The 15762-nt window shown below is 40.4% G+C and overlaps 1 protein-coding gene across 2 annotated transcripts in view; it reads right to left on the reverse strand.

The window, feature by feature from the left end:
• Positions 1-703: 703 nt before the first annotated feature.
• Positions 704-15762, reverse strand: part of LOC138609865 (breakpoint cluster region protein) — a 37620-nt gene continuing 22561 nt past the window's right edge. The window contains exons 9-23 of one of the 2 annotated variants that reach the window (XM_069682535.1): positions 12442-12563; positions 11983-12148; positions 11610-11729; positions 11295-11370; positions 11101-11205; positions 10934-11008; positions 10368-10465; positions 10024-10155; positions 6652-6711; positions 4660-4769; positions 3805-3944; positions 3481-3615; positions 3271-3376; positions 2179-2338; positions 704-2096 (exon numbers count right to left, since the gene is read on the reverse strand). In XM_069682535.1, coding sequence (XP_069538636.1) covers positions 2007-2096; positions 2179-2338; positions 3271-3376; positions 3481-3615; positions 3805-3944; positions 4660-4769; positions 6652-6711; positions 10024-10155; positions 10368-10465; positions 10934-11008; positions 11101-11205; positions 11295-11370; positions 11610-11729; positions 11983-12148; positions 12442-12563 — 1695 coding nt within the window. In that variant the 3' untranslated portion in view covers positions 704-2006. Of the gene's footprint in view, positions 2097-2178; positions 2339-3270; positions 3377-3480; positions 3616-3804; positions 3945-4659; positions 4770-6651; positions 6712-7401; positions 9912-10023; positions 10156-10367; positions 10466-10933; positions 11009-11100; positions 11206-11294; positions 11371-11609; positions 11730-11982; positions 12149-12441; positions 12564-15762 lie in introns of those variants that run through there. The other variant, XM_069682536.1, reaches the window with a different exon arrangement.

Here is a 15762-nt window from a genome sequence, read left to right on the forward strand (position 1 = left end):
CCAAAAGTCTGCAGAGCAACTCTTCAACAAAGCCTACACCCTCTTCATACACCTTCAATCAGAGCAGGGAAACTGGCGCATATTGTCAAAATTACAGAATAATTATGATCTATATGTGGATTCGCAATTATATCTTTCAAGGTTAAGATAAACCTTTCACATCATTTAGAACTTTAATTATAAGACTGTCAAATTACCTGGATATATTATGTCAGGAGAAAAAGTAAGCATACATCTTTTTAGGTGTGTGAATATGTTTTGTTTCCAGGGTTGCTTGCTATACAATGATTACCAACAGAAGGTACATTTGCTCTTCATTGCACCATTACATAAGTGACAATGTGTAGATAAACAGGTCATGAAAGGCACATACCTGAGGACCCTGGTCCATCAAAGCCCAGACACAAGTACATATGTATTGAGTTTTCAATTTGAATGCTCATCTCTATCTTCAACAGTCCTACACTGAAAAATTTGCATAACATTTGTAGTAGAAAATACGCGCTAGACCAGGTAGATAGATAGACCAGTGCGCATGACCACCTAGTAGAACAACAGTACTGGTTTACCTCACATTTACAGAGGAGGACTGAAACATTGAAGAGCCTGGATAGTCAAACAGAGTTGTGTCCCAGTTTGTAATGTGTGAATATGTTTTATCCCATGTGGAAAAATGACACATTGCAAGATTAAGTTACCAAGTTTTTATTTACATAAATCATACACTCGTTATTTCTGCCTCCAAGAATCAAAAAAGTTATTGCTTATTTTACACTTATTTTATTTACGTATTTCACACACCTTCAGAGTTTGTGCTAACAAGTGTTTGAATACTTGTAGTGATTTGGAAAAAAAACATAATGCAAGCACGCAGTGTATGTTCACATAGTTCTGAAAATAACACTAGGAACAGGATGACGTTAATAAATCATCTTGGATATGAGTGAATCACTGAGCTTCAAGTGGCTTACTTGGAAACATTTGGTATTAAAGATCATCTCCAGGTGCTTTTATTTCTACAGCAGTGTGGTTTTGTCCTATATAGGTAGAGTACAGGGAAGGAATGCAGAAAGCAACACATAAACTAGTATATAACTTCAACTGAATAAATCAAATCCAACAGAAACTTAAAAACAACGTGGACAGGAAACATATGAGATATGGACAAAAGACAACTGTGAAATTACAATTACACACAGCACAGTATACATTCCCTGCTAGAATCAGGTCTCGCCTTTTCCTGGAATGATTTGCGTTTCACTTTTTCCCCCCACCGAAAAAGAAACCTCATATCTACATCAATGTTGGCTCGGACACCGTCAGACGAACTAGTAACTGAAAAAGGTCACTATACAAATTGTATAGGACAGATAGCGAACACTTCAAATGGTTGGGTCAACATGCCAGCACGTTGCTGTGTGTTAACTACAGTTTTCAGTCTCATACTTTAAATTCTGTACAAAATTAAGTATTAAGTATGTAAACATTAGGGTAACTGAAATGTTCTACTGGTCATCAGCAGGGAAACATTGGCACAGGCAAGCTTTCAACCGAGTCAAACATTTCTGGAACAAACAATAAAACATATATAGACGTGAAAAATACGCCCATTCATCCAACCATTCATCCATCATCCATCCACAGAAAGAACAACGTAGAAAAATCCAAATACAGCAGAAATCCAGGCTGTGAATATGGAGCTAATGTGCACAGTGACGGAACGGGGCAGAGGAGAATATTTTGGTAATTATTCTTGGAATTTTAATTAAATTAAAAAAGGAATGATGTAATTTGGCCAAACATTAATAAGGTTGTCTTTTTTTAAAAACAGGACACACATGATCATCACATCTCCTCAGAAACGGTTGGAGTCATGGTGGCTGTTTCCAGTTTACAATGTGTTAATGGTTCCACCTCGTGGCTACGTTAAGTATCTTCAGAGCAGACCAGCCACAACATTGAACAGCTGACATTCTGCCTCTGAACAGATTGTGGATCTTTAAGTGCTATACTTCAGTTGAGAAGAGAAGGCTTTGACGTTTGCTGTCAGGCGTCGGAATGCCGTCCAGCTGTAGGAAGTAGAGAAGGACTTGCACCTGCAAACACACAGAAGATGTGATCAGAAGCACAAACGTGAATGAAATGTCTAACTCATTAATATGTTGGCAGAGGTTTTACCTGAGCCATGACCTCTAGAGACCAGCTGTCGTTCATGGAGATTGGCTGTGAGCTGCTTGAGATTTTGCTGTCTTTTTCAGAGGGCCGGAGCAAAGTGGGACCAAAAACTGTGGCCAGATTGTGCAGAGACATTTTGTTGACACACTCATTTTCAGCAACCCTGCAAGAGCAAAGTGAAAAATGTCAAACGTCATTGCCTCAGTCTGAGGCAACCAAAAGAGACATGTAATGTTAAATTAATTTGTTTTAACAGCTTACAAACTTTAAAGCTAGCTTGTGTAATTTTAGATGATCAGCAATCACTATATGACAATTAAAAGGAGTGCATCTTTAGTTTGGTAACATCAGCTAACGTTAGCTAACATTAGCTACTATAATCCTAAAGTCTGTTTTTAGCAGCAAAATTTAGAGATAGACCGATATGTTTTTTTCTGGGCCGATACCGATACCGATTATTAGTAGTCAAGGAGGCCGATAACCGATATTTGGAGCCGATATTCATTTGCAGTAAAAGTGAAAATATTGGCGTCAAAATTTTGAATAATACAAACTCCAACACTTAACTTTGTTTATATGCCTTTTAAAAAAAATTAAATAAATAAATAACTTCCTGGAGTTTATTAAGTAAATAAAACAAAGTTAAATAAAATTTGCAAAGAAATTTTTTTTTCTCCTCTCCGCCGTGTGTGTGAGCACTCTGCACTCTTATCGGCCATCGGATAAAAATAAAAAATAAAAAATAAATAATAATATATATATAATTTTTTTTTAAAGGCCGATGCCGATATGCGTCAAAATGCCAAATATCGGCGCCGATAATCGGTCGATCCCTAGCAAAATTATATTATAGTGAGGCAGGCTGAAATGCATTGCACAGCAATTAACCTTCTCACCTATAGCTGGAATAATGTGCTGTTTGATACCCTAAAGGTTACATACTTCACAGCTAGTGTCACAACCAATATTATTCTGCTTGATTCAGCTATGTCTACAATGACAAATTAAAGTCTCACATATCATGAAACTTTAAAAAGATGACAAAAACAAATGACCAACTGATAGAAATGATGTATTAATTGTGCGTTCTTTCACCTTTTAAGATGGTCAAGCAGGAAGAGGAAGGTCACCAGGTTGGCCTCTGGTAGAGACAGCAACAGGTTGAGCATGCAGCTCTCCTTAGCCACACTGTCAGAGAGAGCTGCGAGGAAAAAGCACACATGAATGTGGTTGTGTCTCAAACCGCAAACCCATTCATGCCCTCTCGACCACTAAAAAAATGCAAAAACAACATCTGTGACTGACCGATGCCTCCAGCGAAGTTGGGGTACAGCTCATCCGTGAAAACAGGCTCCGGCAGCTCACGGAAATACAGCTTCAGTGTTCCAGCAATGGCATTTACGTCCATCTCCCTCATCATGACGGACACGTCTTTGTTGTCTGAGGGGAAGATGAGACAACAGTCACTAAAGACTTAAGAATAAGGTGCACAATGAGGATTAAAAAAACCCTCCAGAGTTATTCTTTAGTTTTCCTCTAATTGTAAATCGTCACTTCTTCCTCAGCTGTTTGTTTTCCGCATTTCTTAAATCAAATTTTCAGAAGAAGTCTAATTTAGACGGGACTCACTTGAATCGAAAGCAGCCTTCAGCGTCTGGATGTCAGTCGCGACGCCAGAAACTCTGTAGATTCCCACCTCCTCCATCCCTCGTCGCTCTATCTCCTCCACACACTGTCTCACAATGAGGGGAACCTTTGAGCGCTCTCTCCTAGTGAGGACAGAGTCACACAGACACAAGCTTTAAAGGGCACAGTTACAAATGAACACATCTTATGAAGGTTGTAAGCACGAGAAACCAAAGCTGAAATAAGCGTAGCCTGTCCTCCGTCATCACCGGGGTGTTGTTGGTGCTCGTGCTTCACAAAAGAAAGACCACAAACCCATTTGTTCCATGTTTGTGTTTAATAGACCAGGTTTTACTAAAGAATTTGACATATTTGTACAATTCCAAATGCTCTTTAGAGCCAGATGATATCTGTGTATGTCTTTATATCTTCATACATATTGGTCAATAATCGTTTAAGGAGCACTGGTCAATATGCCTCTTACAAAGAAGACATTTTAACACGTCACAGCAGGAACAACTAATGTGTAAAGAATAAAATGAATAAAGGCTGAATTCCATTAATCTGCTTCAATTTCAGGATCCTGACATTGTGCATGCGGCCTCACTGTCACACTGTCAGGGTTTACCGTAACACTTGATATGGATAATGTGTGAAGTATTACCTGGGCTTTTCCAACTATGAATATTTAAAATGTTGCATCATAAACAATCTAAATTCTGGCACTAAAACTGAAAATAACAAAAGTAAATGTAGCAATGAGCACACGCTGATATTGAGTCATTGGGCTGCATAAAATATCAGAACTGAAAACAGCAGGGGCATGACGCACACACAAAATTAATGTCATCAACTCACTTTGTTACGACGTTTATCTTCACTCCAAAGACACCGGACTGTTTCCGCGACGGCATCCGCTTCAGACTGAACTCTCTGCTGGCAAACTTCATCGAAAGTTTCACCTCAATCTGAAACACAGCCCAAATGCAGTCGTTGTTAAAGAACTATCTAAAAAACGAAGCTGCATCTAGTAATAACTGTGGTTGACACAGTAATATTTAGGCACATTAGCTCATGAGTGATGATAATCTACACGTCAACACAACATGAAGACTAGAAAACATTCATAGTGGAGGTCCACGTTAACGATGATAGCTGTCCAATATCTGGTTTAAGGGTTTCAACAAGAATTGTCATGTTATTTAAAACAGGGAAAGTCAACCTTTTTTTGATGACTGTGTGTTTCTGACGGTTAAACTAGCATAGTAACGTCTTCTGAACAGCACACTGGTATGGTTACCAACAGAACAAGTCCAGCAGAGACATTTCATGGTAATATCAAACATACCAGTGGAAAAACTCCCGACTGTATCCAACGAACCTGATTTAAAAAGGGTGCTTTTCATTTTATCATTTGTCTTTTTTTGCACCACTTGTAGTTGTGAAAAAAGCAGTAAGTAAGTCAGCTGCGAAACCTTTATTTTGCTCATCCAAACAGCTCTGGCTCATAAAACATTCTACCTTACCCGTCGGTAAAGTGGAGAGCAGCAGAGACAGCTAACTGACTTTCAAAAGCCTCTGGTGTCTATTCTGAATTAGTCCCAATGTAAGTGTTTTTGGTCTGGGTCCTGGCCTGGTCTTAATTTTATTTAACCTTTATTTAACCAGGAGAAATCGCATTGAGATTAAGAACTTCTTTTTCAAGGGAGTCCTGGCCGAGATCGGCAGCAGCAAATACAAAACACAGTTACAAAATTACAAAGTTAAAACACAAACAAAAAGACAAATAAAAAGATTAAATTTAAAAACAAGTGCATGTTTTGGAGTTGGCTTCAAGAACTCTCAGTCCGGATTTAAAAGCGCTCAATGAGATTAACTCAGTTAGTTTCCAGTCTTTCTGCAACATATTCCATGGAAAAAGTGCAGAGTGAACAAAAATCTGTTTTAAATACTTTCAACAATCTCCAAGTTTATCATCCAAGTTTGACTGGTGCACAAATCTGAGACTGTGTTTTTAACAACCTCTGAAGTCTACTTGCTGAACAAGTTGGGGTTTAAAAAAATCTGGGTTTTGACCTCAACTTGTTCTAATGAGGTCTGAACACAGAAAATAAGATGAATTGTAAATAAAAGTTTTTAAATCTGGGAGTGGGGCATTAAAGTCCAGCTGAAGCGGCATTTCGAGAGTATCTAGCTTCCGTATCGTGACGTGTTTCCGAGTGAAACAGGACGTGCAGGCGGGACATATCATTAGAGGGATTTGATTTGATCGTCGAGAAGTGGGCGTAGACAGACGTTCTTCACAGCGCAGTAGCTAGCTAACTGACCGAGCGTTCTTGGTGCTCTGCGGCTAAATGTTGCAGATTGATTGGTTGAAATTGTTTGGTGCTAACTTACGTAAGCACGCGTGAAATTTAGTTTTACCGGAAGAAAAAATGATCGGATTTTGATATAAGAATACGAAGAAATGGATTTTCTGTATTTTTTTTTGGCCTATATTGTCAAATAGATGCACAATATTACCGGGGATGTGATCTAAAAGGATTAAAATTACAATTTTCATTTCACCTCGACTTTAAGCAGCCTTACAGGTGGGTTATAAAATTGTAATTCAAGACATTTTTGTCCAATTAATGAATCTGGGGGCTGAATTCTGTAAGAGCACGATGAAAAGGTGGATATGTTTGGCTGCTGAATTCACAAATCAACAAACTTTAAGGCTTTAAAACCTGAAATCAGATGCTTTAAGTCATCCATTAGCTTTCCCTTAACTTTACTCTTCCTCTCAGGATCCAAAGCAAGGAACCAGAAGTAACTTCAGTATCGTAGTTAATCTGTTAAAACACTTACCCCATTCATGGCGATGACTGTCCTCTGCCAGTCTTTATTCTGCAGTGCCTGAGGATCCAGCTGGAAATAAATAAGAAAACATTTCATTTCAGAAGTCCGTTCTGTATTAATTAATTTCGATTCAGATTATTTTTAAACCAGGAAACATTTTGCTTTTTGAGCTTCAAAATGAGATGAACACTTTGATTCTAACCAGACACCACAGGTGAGCACTGTATTCATTTAATGAGTTCAGTTTACTGTCTATATAGGTAAATAAATGAAGGTAAATATAAGTGTTACCTGCTCGTTCACTACACTCAGCCTCACATACAGTAAAATCCGTACGGCCAGGCAGCGCTGTCTCGTGTCACTGATCTATTTTGGTCGTCTGGCTAATACCGGGCTGCCAGCCTGTATTTACAGTGATCAGGCATGAGTAATGTGATAACATCAAGCCCTTAAAGCTAAGCATCGTGCCTGTCCAACATGGCAGACTTTCTTTCACTCCAAGAAACCATCAAATCTCTTTTAGGTAATCCTTTGTTCAGGGAAAACAAACAAACACACTCTCTAATGGGTGCGACAACGCTGGCTTCTGAATCTCAAAAGAGAAATACAACACACTGTATAACTGAAACAGGGTTTATAAATCAACAGAACATGGGCCACAATAAAAATTCAAGTTGTTTTCCAGTGCAGGTTCCCAAAGCTTCCTTTAACACAACATTCCTTGTACTTCCGTCCTTAGCCGACTCTCTATATCTTTACCTTGGGCCTGAGCAGACTGCTGCGGACTCGCTCCCACAGACGGGCCCCTGTGCTCGGGGTTTTCCTCGAAGCAGTGTCTCCCTCTTCCTCTGGACCGCTACCAGCCTGATCCACACTCTCCTCCTCAAGAAGATAACTCTCACTCATTCTCTCAGGCATGAGCTCCTCTGATTTTTTAAATGTTTCCTGTACTGAATATCTAAAAAACAACGTCGTTCCACAGATTATTGTCTCGACCACGGCTCTAACAAGAGCGGCAGGTCCTTCTTTCCTGGACAGCCAGACATCGATCAGACGCCTTGAAGAATCTTGATGATCTTACAGCACTATCTTTCAAAAACTTTCTGTCTCACATGAATGTCTCGGCATCGTCAGTGTCCATATCCTTTTAATTCCAACGGGATCCGGGGAAAGGAACAAAGCCACGCAGGTTGCCGTGCACGCTTGCCTCTCTGTTGTTCTACTTCTCCGATGGATTTGGGGGATTAACTCCTGAGAATCCCCTCCTACCCTCATTACCAACGTGCTCACGCCTGCCACAGCCAGGAGAGCTGTCGAGCACCTAAGGTAGACTAAACAGGGCAACAACTGAGCAGTGCTAGCAACCTTTAACGCCAGGCTTGTCTTCACCATATCTGAAACAATATTCAGTAAACACATCCGTGATATGACCTTTACTTTATATGAAAAGCTACATTTAGCACAGGCTCCTCTTTCTTTTAAAAGTAGCTCTTCTGTTCCCACAGAGCAGATCCGGTCCTGCCTGAGCTGATACAATCTAATTATCTTTTGTGTGAGACTTAATACAGGTTATTAATACAGGTTAATACAGGCTATTAATACAGGTTAATACAGGTTATTAATACAGGTTAATACAGGTTATTTCAGGGTTTTGTATTATGGATTTTCCAGCTTTTTAATTTGTTTCTTTGATATGAAAAAGGCAAATCGATATCTAAAATGGGCAACATTAGCTAAACACTTTTTTACAAATATTATAATAAATTATTTTTTTTTACATTTATTTAATGTTACTATTAATTTTTTTCTTTGTTTTTATTTCTTTTTTCTTTTTAAAACTATCATATAATAAATTATCATTATAAATATATACATTTCATGTTCATCCTGCAGTTGTCATCAGCTCTCATCCTGCAGTGCTTTCTGTGTGCAAGCCTTTTTCTAATCTTATTTTTAAACATTAAACACCATCAAAATTCAAATCATTAAAGACAACTGCAGCTGATTCAGAACGCTGCTGCTCGAGTCCTCACTAAGACCAAGAAAGTAGATCACATCACTCCAGCTCTGAGGTCTTTACACTGGCTCCCTGTAAGTCAGAGAATAGACTTCAAAGTACTACTGCTGGTTTACAAAGCGCTGAACGGTCAAGGCCTAAAATATATTTGTGATCTACTGACACAGTAGGAACCATCCAGACCCCTCAGGTCGTCAGGGACAGGTCTGCTTTCTGTCCCCAGAGTCAGAACCAAACATGGAGAAGCAGCATTCAGTTTTTTCTCCCAGAAACATGCAGGTCTGCTGAAACACTTCTTTTAAATCAAGCCTGAAGACTCACCTGTTCACGGCTGCTTTTTATTAACTATTTTAATACATTTATTTTAATAACTATTCTAATTATTTATATCTGCACTGTAGCTTTTACCCTTATTTTTTATTTTATTTTATTTTTACATTTTCGCTTCTATTTTAGCTGTTTTTAGTTTATCTTCACTTTGCTTTTTAATGTCTTGTTTATGATGCGTTTCTTTGCTTTTGTTGTTCTGTGTAAAGCACTTTGAATTGTCTTGTTGCTGAAATTTGCTATATAAATAAACTTGCCTTGCCTTGCCTAATACTTGATCCATGTGTCGTTTGGTCCACTCACTTTTGTTTGAAAGATAAAAACAGTCTCCACACCGCTGATGAAGACATTAAAATGCAAGCCGAACGGGCCAACATAACAACACAGGTCATGAAAGTGCTTAAGTACGTGACAGGCTGTTAGCTCTTCTATAACACGGCTAGTATCGACCGAGGATCCCAGCAGATGACTCCCTTCACTGGCTGATCAAAGAGCTCTCTGTATCTGTGTCCCTCTGTCATATTCTGGAGCCGTGCCAACGGCTACATTTGGCCGACCCGAAGTCTAATCCGCCCTCTGTCACAGCACACTACCCTGGGTCAAGCTGAAGTGACCCGCCGGCAACCAAATGGCTCATTTCTTTTTCAACAGCAAAGGGCCCCACGGGGCAGGATTAGCCAAAACAGACCCTGTGGTCAGTCAGCAGTTCAGATAAGTCACCGCTGTGAGGGTCCTGCAGTCAACGGAGGGAAACGAGGTCCCACCACATAGGCTAGGATTGTTTTCCTATCAGTGGATCAGTGCGGACTTGGGGTCAAACTGAGTCTGTAAACATTGATTAATTTTCCAGCTTTGATGCCATCTGGGAAACAGTACGATGAATAAAATGTCCACTGTTCTCCAGAGACGTGGTTTACTTTTCTGTTTTGGGCATAAAATAAATGTTCTGAGATGCTGTGGAATAAGTGTATTATTATTAAGTGTTAGGCTGCTGTCAGAATATAGAAACATAAGGACTGGCCCTGGTTTATCCGTACCTTTATTTGTCCTTTGGCCATGATCTTATCCGTGATCTCGCCGTCCTCTTTGTTCTGCTTGGTTTTGTTGAAGCATTTGTCATAGCAGAGCAGCCTCACAGTCTGAGAGCCCTCCAGCTCAATCTCAAACTCCTGGCATGGAAAGAGCACAAAGACAGGTTACTGTAGGGATCAGCCAGCTGCATAAAAATGTGCTTTTATTTTACATGTGAGCACTTCTTCTTTGCATGCATGGATGAAATAATTGTATTCTAAACAGTTAAGTCTTAACAGGATGTCTTAGAGCCACACGTTAGTGTCAAGGATCTCACTAATTCACTATCTCCTCTGATCTGCACTCTCACCTCGTTCCAGTTGGGCTCTGTAGAGTCTCGGTACACACGTGTTTTGGCTTTGTTGACAAAGTAGCCAAAGGAATCCACCTCAAGGGAGCAGTAAAGGTCTAGTGGGTATAAGCAGAAGTCGCTTTAATTGTTGAATCAGAATGAAACAGTCATCTGGTTGAGACATCCTTAAGATGTTATGCATCAGGCCTTTGTTGTCTCATTAGCATGCTGCCCTACCAGAACTCTCTCTCTGGTGTCATTACACTTTTACTGTCTTAGTAAAGAGTGGACTCTCTCCTGCCACTGACTATTGCCGGACTATCTTTTGTGACAAAGTGCACAGGAGAGTTTGAGTAGGCAGTGATTGGAGAAAGGCATATTTGAGGCTGCTTGTACACAGTGTTCCTGGCTAATCCCACTTGTTACCCTGCAGCTGCCCTCACAGATGACAGCCGCAGAGAGAGAGAGGGGGCGGGTACAGCGGATCAGCTCGGACTAACACACAGGATGACGTGACTCCCCGTGCAACCTCTGGATTTATCAGGAAGGATTTCTAGCCCAAAACAGGAGAATAAGCTACTTACTTAAGCTGTTTTTCAGCCCCGATGCAGAGTGCACAATGACATTTAGGAAGCCGTATAAACCGGGGGATTCATCATCTGTGGAGAGTACAGTTCAGATTACAGATTAAGATCAAAAAGACTACACACATATTTAAATATACATTAAACCTTACAAAAGTCAAACGTACCTTCTTTATTCATGGTCATTGGGATCGTGTGAACGGTCTGGAGCTTCACACATGAGTTAGTGAGCATCTGCAGCTCCAGAGAGGTCAGAGAGAAGCTTTTAAAACCTGCAGGACACAGTCAAAGGTGAACACAAGTTGTTGTTAACAACTGTTAAGACGCACGCTCTCATATAGAAAGGGCAAGGGTTACTCACACTTCTTCTGCTGCTCACGAATGATTTCCCTCCATTCGGCACGTTCGTAGTCAGAAGAGATGAGAAATGTGAAACCCTAGAAGAATTTAAAGAGAGACAAGAATGCATCATACTGCACTCTCATGCTGTAATGTTGCAGCTGCGGACAGCAGAGGGCAGCAGAGATCAGATATAAAAATATTCCCAGCAATGATTTGCATTAAAAATCATCAGGGAACCTAGAAAACATCTCCCATTGTACAAAGCACACTGACTTTTATACATTTTTTTTTTATATCACCCATTTCAGAACCTTCTTCAGCGCCCCTGACTCACCTTTCCATTTTTGTTGGCCACTCTGAAAGCCATGTTCGGGGACATGAGAAGCAGCAGAGACTCTTGCTCTGATAACTTTTTCTTCAGTCGCTCGATCACCTTGAGTCCTTTGGTGGTTCTCTACAGATAAACAGTAACAGAGTTAATGTCACACATGAGAAGCTGTCTAGACATTTATTCAGTTCTCGTGTGCTAATTTTTAAGTTCCTCATTCTATTTTAGTTCGTCTGCAGATTGTTTTGACCAAATTCTTGTTGTTGCAGTGTAGTTCCTACAAGTCCTCGACTACCAACAAAGTGCATGTTGAATTTTGCATCGTTTACTTTGCATTTTGTGTTGGTGGAGTTTAAGTTTCTCTGTGTGTTAACCTCACCTTCTCTCTTTGGATCTCGTTCTTGATTTGGGAGATTTTGATCTTCATCGCATCGATCTCCTCGTCCTGGACCAGAGGGATGGAGGTCGACTCGCAGTCCTCGATGGTCTGGAACGTCAGGTCAGCCAATGGGATGTACGACTTGCAGTCATACTGTTGCCCTTTTCTGTTGAAGAACAAGATGTTTTGTGTAATGAAAAGATTTTATCTTTAGACAATAGTCATCACATTGATCGGAATGTCAAACATGCGGTATGACCAGCAACACAAAACGTAGGAATTATAACCATTATCCCCGTCTGTAACCAATTGTTGGTCACAATGAAAAGGTCCCATTTAAGGCAGAATTAATGTCTGTCCAGGCGGGCTGACCCCGTCTCCCCAACAGGGATTTAAATTAGTGGATCTTTCAGGTCCTGTATCCCTGACCCTCGGTGCTGGACAGTGACCCAGACTCACCCTGCAGCCTGTTTCTTCAGCTTGGTGCAGAGCAGGAGGTCCGTGAAGAGGAAGACGTGACGGAGCTTCCTGGAACCTTCGACCAGCTCCACCATGAAGCGATCCCGGAGCAGCTGACGGTTCTGCCAACAGGAAACGAGAAATACAACTGATTCACTATTAACATGCTTTAATCTAATAGCACTAAAAGCAGAACAGATGCTGAGAGTACAATATCTTATTTAAGGTTTGGTTAAGGTGGTTTCATTCGGGTTCCTCAAACGATGCCCATGTGCTGATGTATGTACACGCTTGTAATTATTGCACAGCCTGTGGTGTACAATGATTGTACATCCTCATAGTGGAAGTAAACGTTCAACCAAAACAATAAATCATTTATTTTGTGACCAATGAAGACAGTTAGTGTATGCAGTATATTTTTAACCACCAGCAGAGCACTCGCTGATGGAATGAAGCATTTTAATAGCATCCAGTTTTATCATATAATGCTCTGATGATCGGATATTAAGACATCAGCTGTACCTTTACTATAGACCAACATTAATAGCAGCATTAAAGTTTGTATGCTTACATGCTACTTAAATGGTAGTAATGCTACTGTTTATGTGAAACTTTTTCTAATAATCTTTTCATCATCTTTTATTGCTTTAATTCTTTTATTTATCTTTTTGTATTACTTTATTGCTTTAAGTGCGTTTCCTAGGTCAACCTGTCTTATCGCTTTTATTGTTTTTATTTGCATTTTGTCTTGTTGACCTTTGGATTGGCATTGTGTTGAACTTTTCTAGACTACTCTCTGTTTGGCCCGGCTGTTGACTAGTTATCTTCCTACTTCCTGTTTTTGCTTTGTCTGTCAAAGCACTTTGTAAACATCTGTTTTGGTGCTATATAAATATATTATTATTAATATATTATTATTATTATTATAAACATCATTCTAGCATTATCATTTTGAAAATGTTGATGCATGCTAATGTTAGCATTTCGCTAATGTTAGCATTTCGCTCACGTGAATAAGTGCAGCCTAACACAGATGCTAGCATAGCTGTAAACTGGTTTCCCAATGCCATACTGATTCTAAATGGCTGTTGAGTATGTGGTGTTTTTAATCAATCAAACGAGACAGTGCACAAAATAAAGAGAGGAAATATAAGAGCTGTTCAGAGCTGATGGTGAGACAGGGGCAGAAAGATCTTTTAAAACAAAAACGTTTGTTTGAGTTGTGGATTTGAGAAGTTTACTTTTATAGAGAGATGTTGCTAAATTGCAGTTTCATTGACAGCCTGCGTCTCACGTGCTGTACCATTTCCTGTTAGGATAAAATTGTATGCGTTTACTTTTGTGTCCTGTATGCTGTAACTGATAACAATTAGTATGTAGGACAAACTGTGAACAATCAGTCCTGTTTCTTGTTTTGATAACGAATCCTAATTTCAGAGCTTCCTCTGAGCCTCATTGATCCTTCAGCCTGAGGTTAGAAGCACATTCACTGGACATGAGCTCTTCCTGCAGCAGCGTGCATCTACACTCCCCCTCTGCCTTTTGACCTCTGGACTGAGGCTGTTTACAGTGACACTGCCCCGTTTGAGACTTTGCCATCCCACACCAACCGCAATTCTGCAAAAACAAGGAAATCACTGCGGCATGGTTTTCCTTCTCTGTTTTCTGCCAATCCAGCTCAGCGCTGGCTGCATACAGACATGTCAGTAAGGCCTTGAGACATGTTTAGAACTGTCCTGGTTTCAAAAAGAGGCAGCAGGGCGATATCCGCTTATTGTTTTGTGACACAAGCGTGACCACAAACAGTCAATAATCCAATGGAAAAACAAGAGCTGTAGCTGCACACTGCTCACAGCCTCCTGACAGTGGGATCTCTTTTTCATTTAATGCACTATAATGAGCTGCTGAGCGGTGAGCCATGTACAAGAGTTGAATCTAAACCAAAGCAATGGTTTAAATGCTCATAGTCATTACAGGCAGCCACAGTACACACAGCAACAATGGGTGCAAACTTAGATAAGAGCTTGTCACGTACAACAACAACTAGTATTTAATCTGATGGTCATGTGCTGTCTTTTTATCTTTAAATCTCCTTACAGGATTTCAGACTTCCAAGACAATACCCAGAATAGCATTACTCAGAACTTTCCTTGAATTAATATCCCACCATGGTGGGCAAGGTCTATTCCCAGGAAAAAACAGAGGAAGTTCTTGGTCAGGTCATCTGAATCAGAGCCCTGAGATACACGGTGTGGTGGGGGGCGAAGAAGTCAGGAAGCAAGATTAAGCTGGTACACACCCAGTGCAGGAGGCTGGTTAGACAGTAACGTTTATTAGAAGAGCTGTGGGTCATTTCTGGGAAGCACGGTTGATCCTGCAGCAGGGAAGGATGGGAGTGAACGAAGGGGTAACCAACGGGTTTTCCTGGTTTGCAGCAAAGAGACCCCTTGCCTCCAGTGTTTGCGCTGCTTTGTCACGAGCTTCCTCTGCGCTCCACTTCCCTCGCAGCTTATGCAGACATGGCTGAGATGAGTCAGCAGCAACCTGACTCACACTCTGGTTTTATGGCAACTTCCAGACACCTTGTGCTCCGAGCTTTTTACTGTCAACAGCCAAGATGTGACGCAATATACGGGGGCAGATATAATACTGAATTCATCTATGCTGCCGTTTCACTGAGGAAATCAAATCAGTGAACATGTTCCACAGAACTGAACAGCATGTTCATTTTCTGGACAAATTAAAGCTCAAGCCCAAATAATGAAGAGCTGTATGAATCAAGAACTTTAGTAACATATTAGAATATACCAAGTAGCCCAGTTTCGTTGAGCACTAGCAGCGTGGCTGTATGAATGGAAATCTATCTGTATAAATATACATGTGGTTTATTTGTCCAGCACTTTACACGCCTGCAAACCAATGACTTTCTTATCATCCTCAGCTAAGATGTTAGCATGTTAGCGGCTGCGGCTCAGTGGTAGAATCGGTCGTCTTTCAATCGGAAGGTCGGAGGTTCGATCCCCAGCTTCCTCAGGCTACATGTCGAAGTGTCCTTGGGTGAGACACTGAACCCCAAATTGCTCTGTTATTCAAATTGTATGATAACAGTTTGATTGACAGTTGGGCACTTCAGGTAGCAGCCTCTGCCATCAGTGTGTGAATGGGTGAATTTGACATGTAGTGTAAAAGCAGCTTTGAGTGGTCGCAAAGACTAGAAAAGGCTATATAAGTACAGTCCATTTACCATTTACCATGCTTACCAGCATGTTAGCACTGTGAGCATGCTTACAATATGACATTAGCATTGCTTTAAAAAATACA

Source organism: Semicossyphus pulcher, unplaced genomic scaffold, assembly GCF_022749685.1.
Source record: "Semicossyphus pulcher isolate SPU_LCO1_2020_fin unplaced genomic scaffold, fSemPul1.0.p SCAF_6, whole genome shotgun sequence".
In the NCBI taxonomy this organism is placed as follows: domain Eukaryota; kingdom Metazoa; phylum Chordata; class Actinopteri; order Labriformes; family Labridae; genus Semicossyphus; species Semicossyphus pulcher.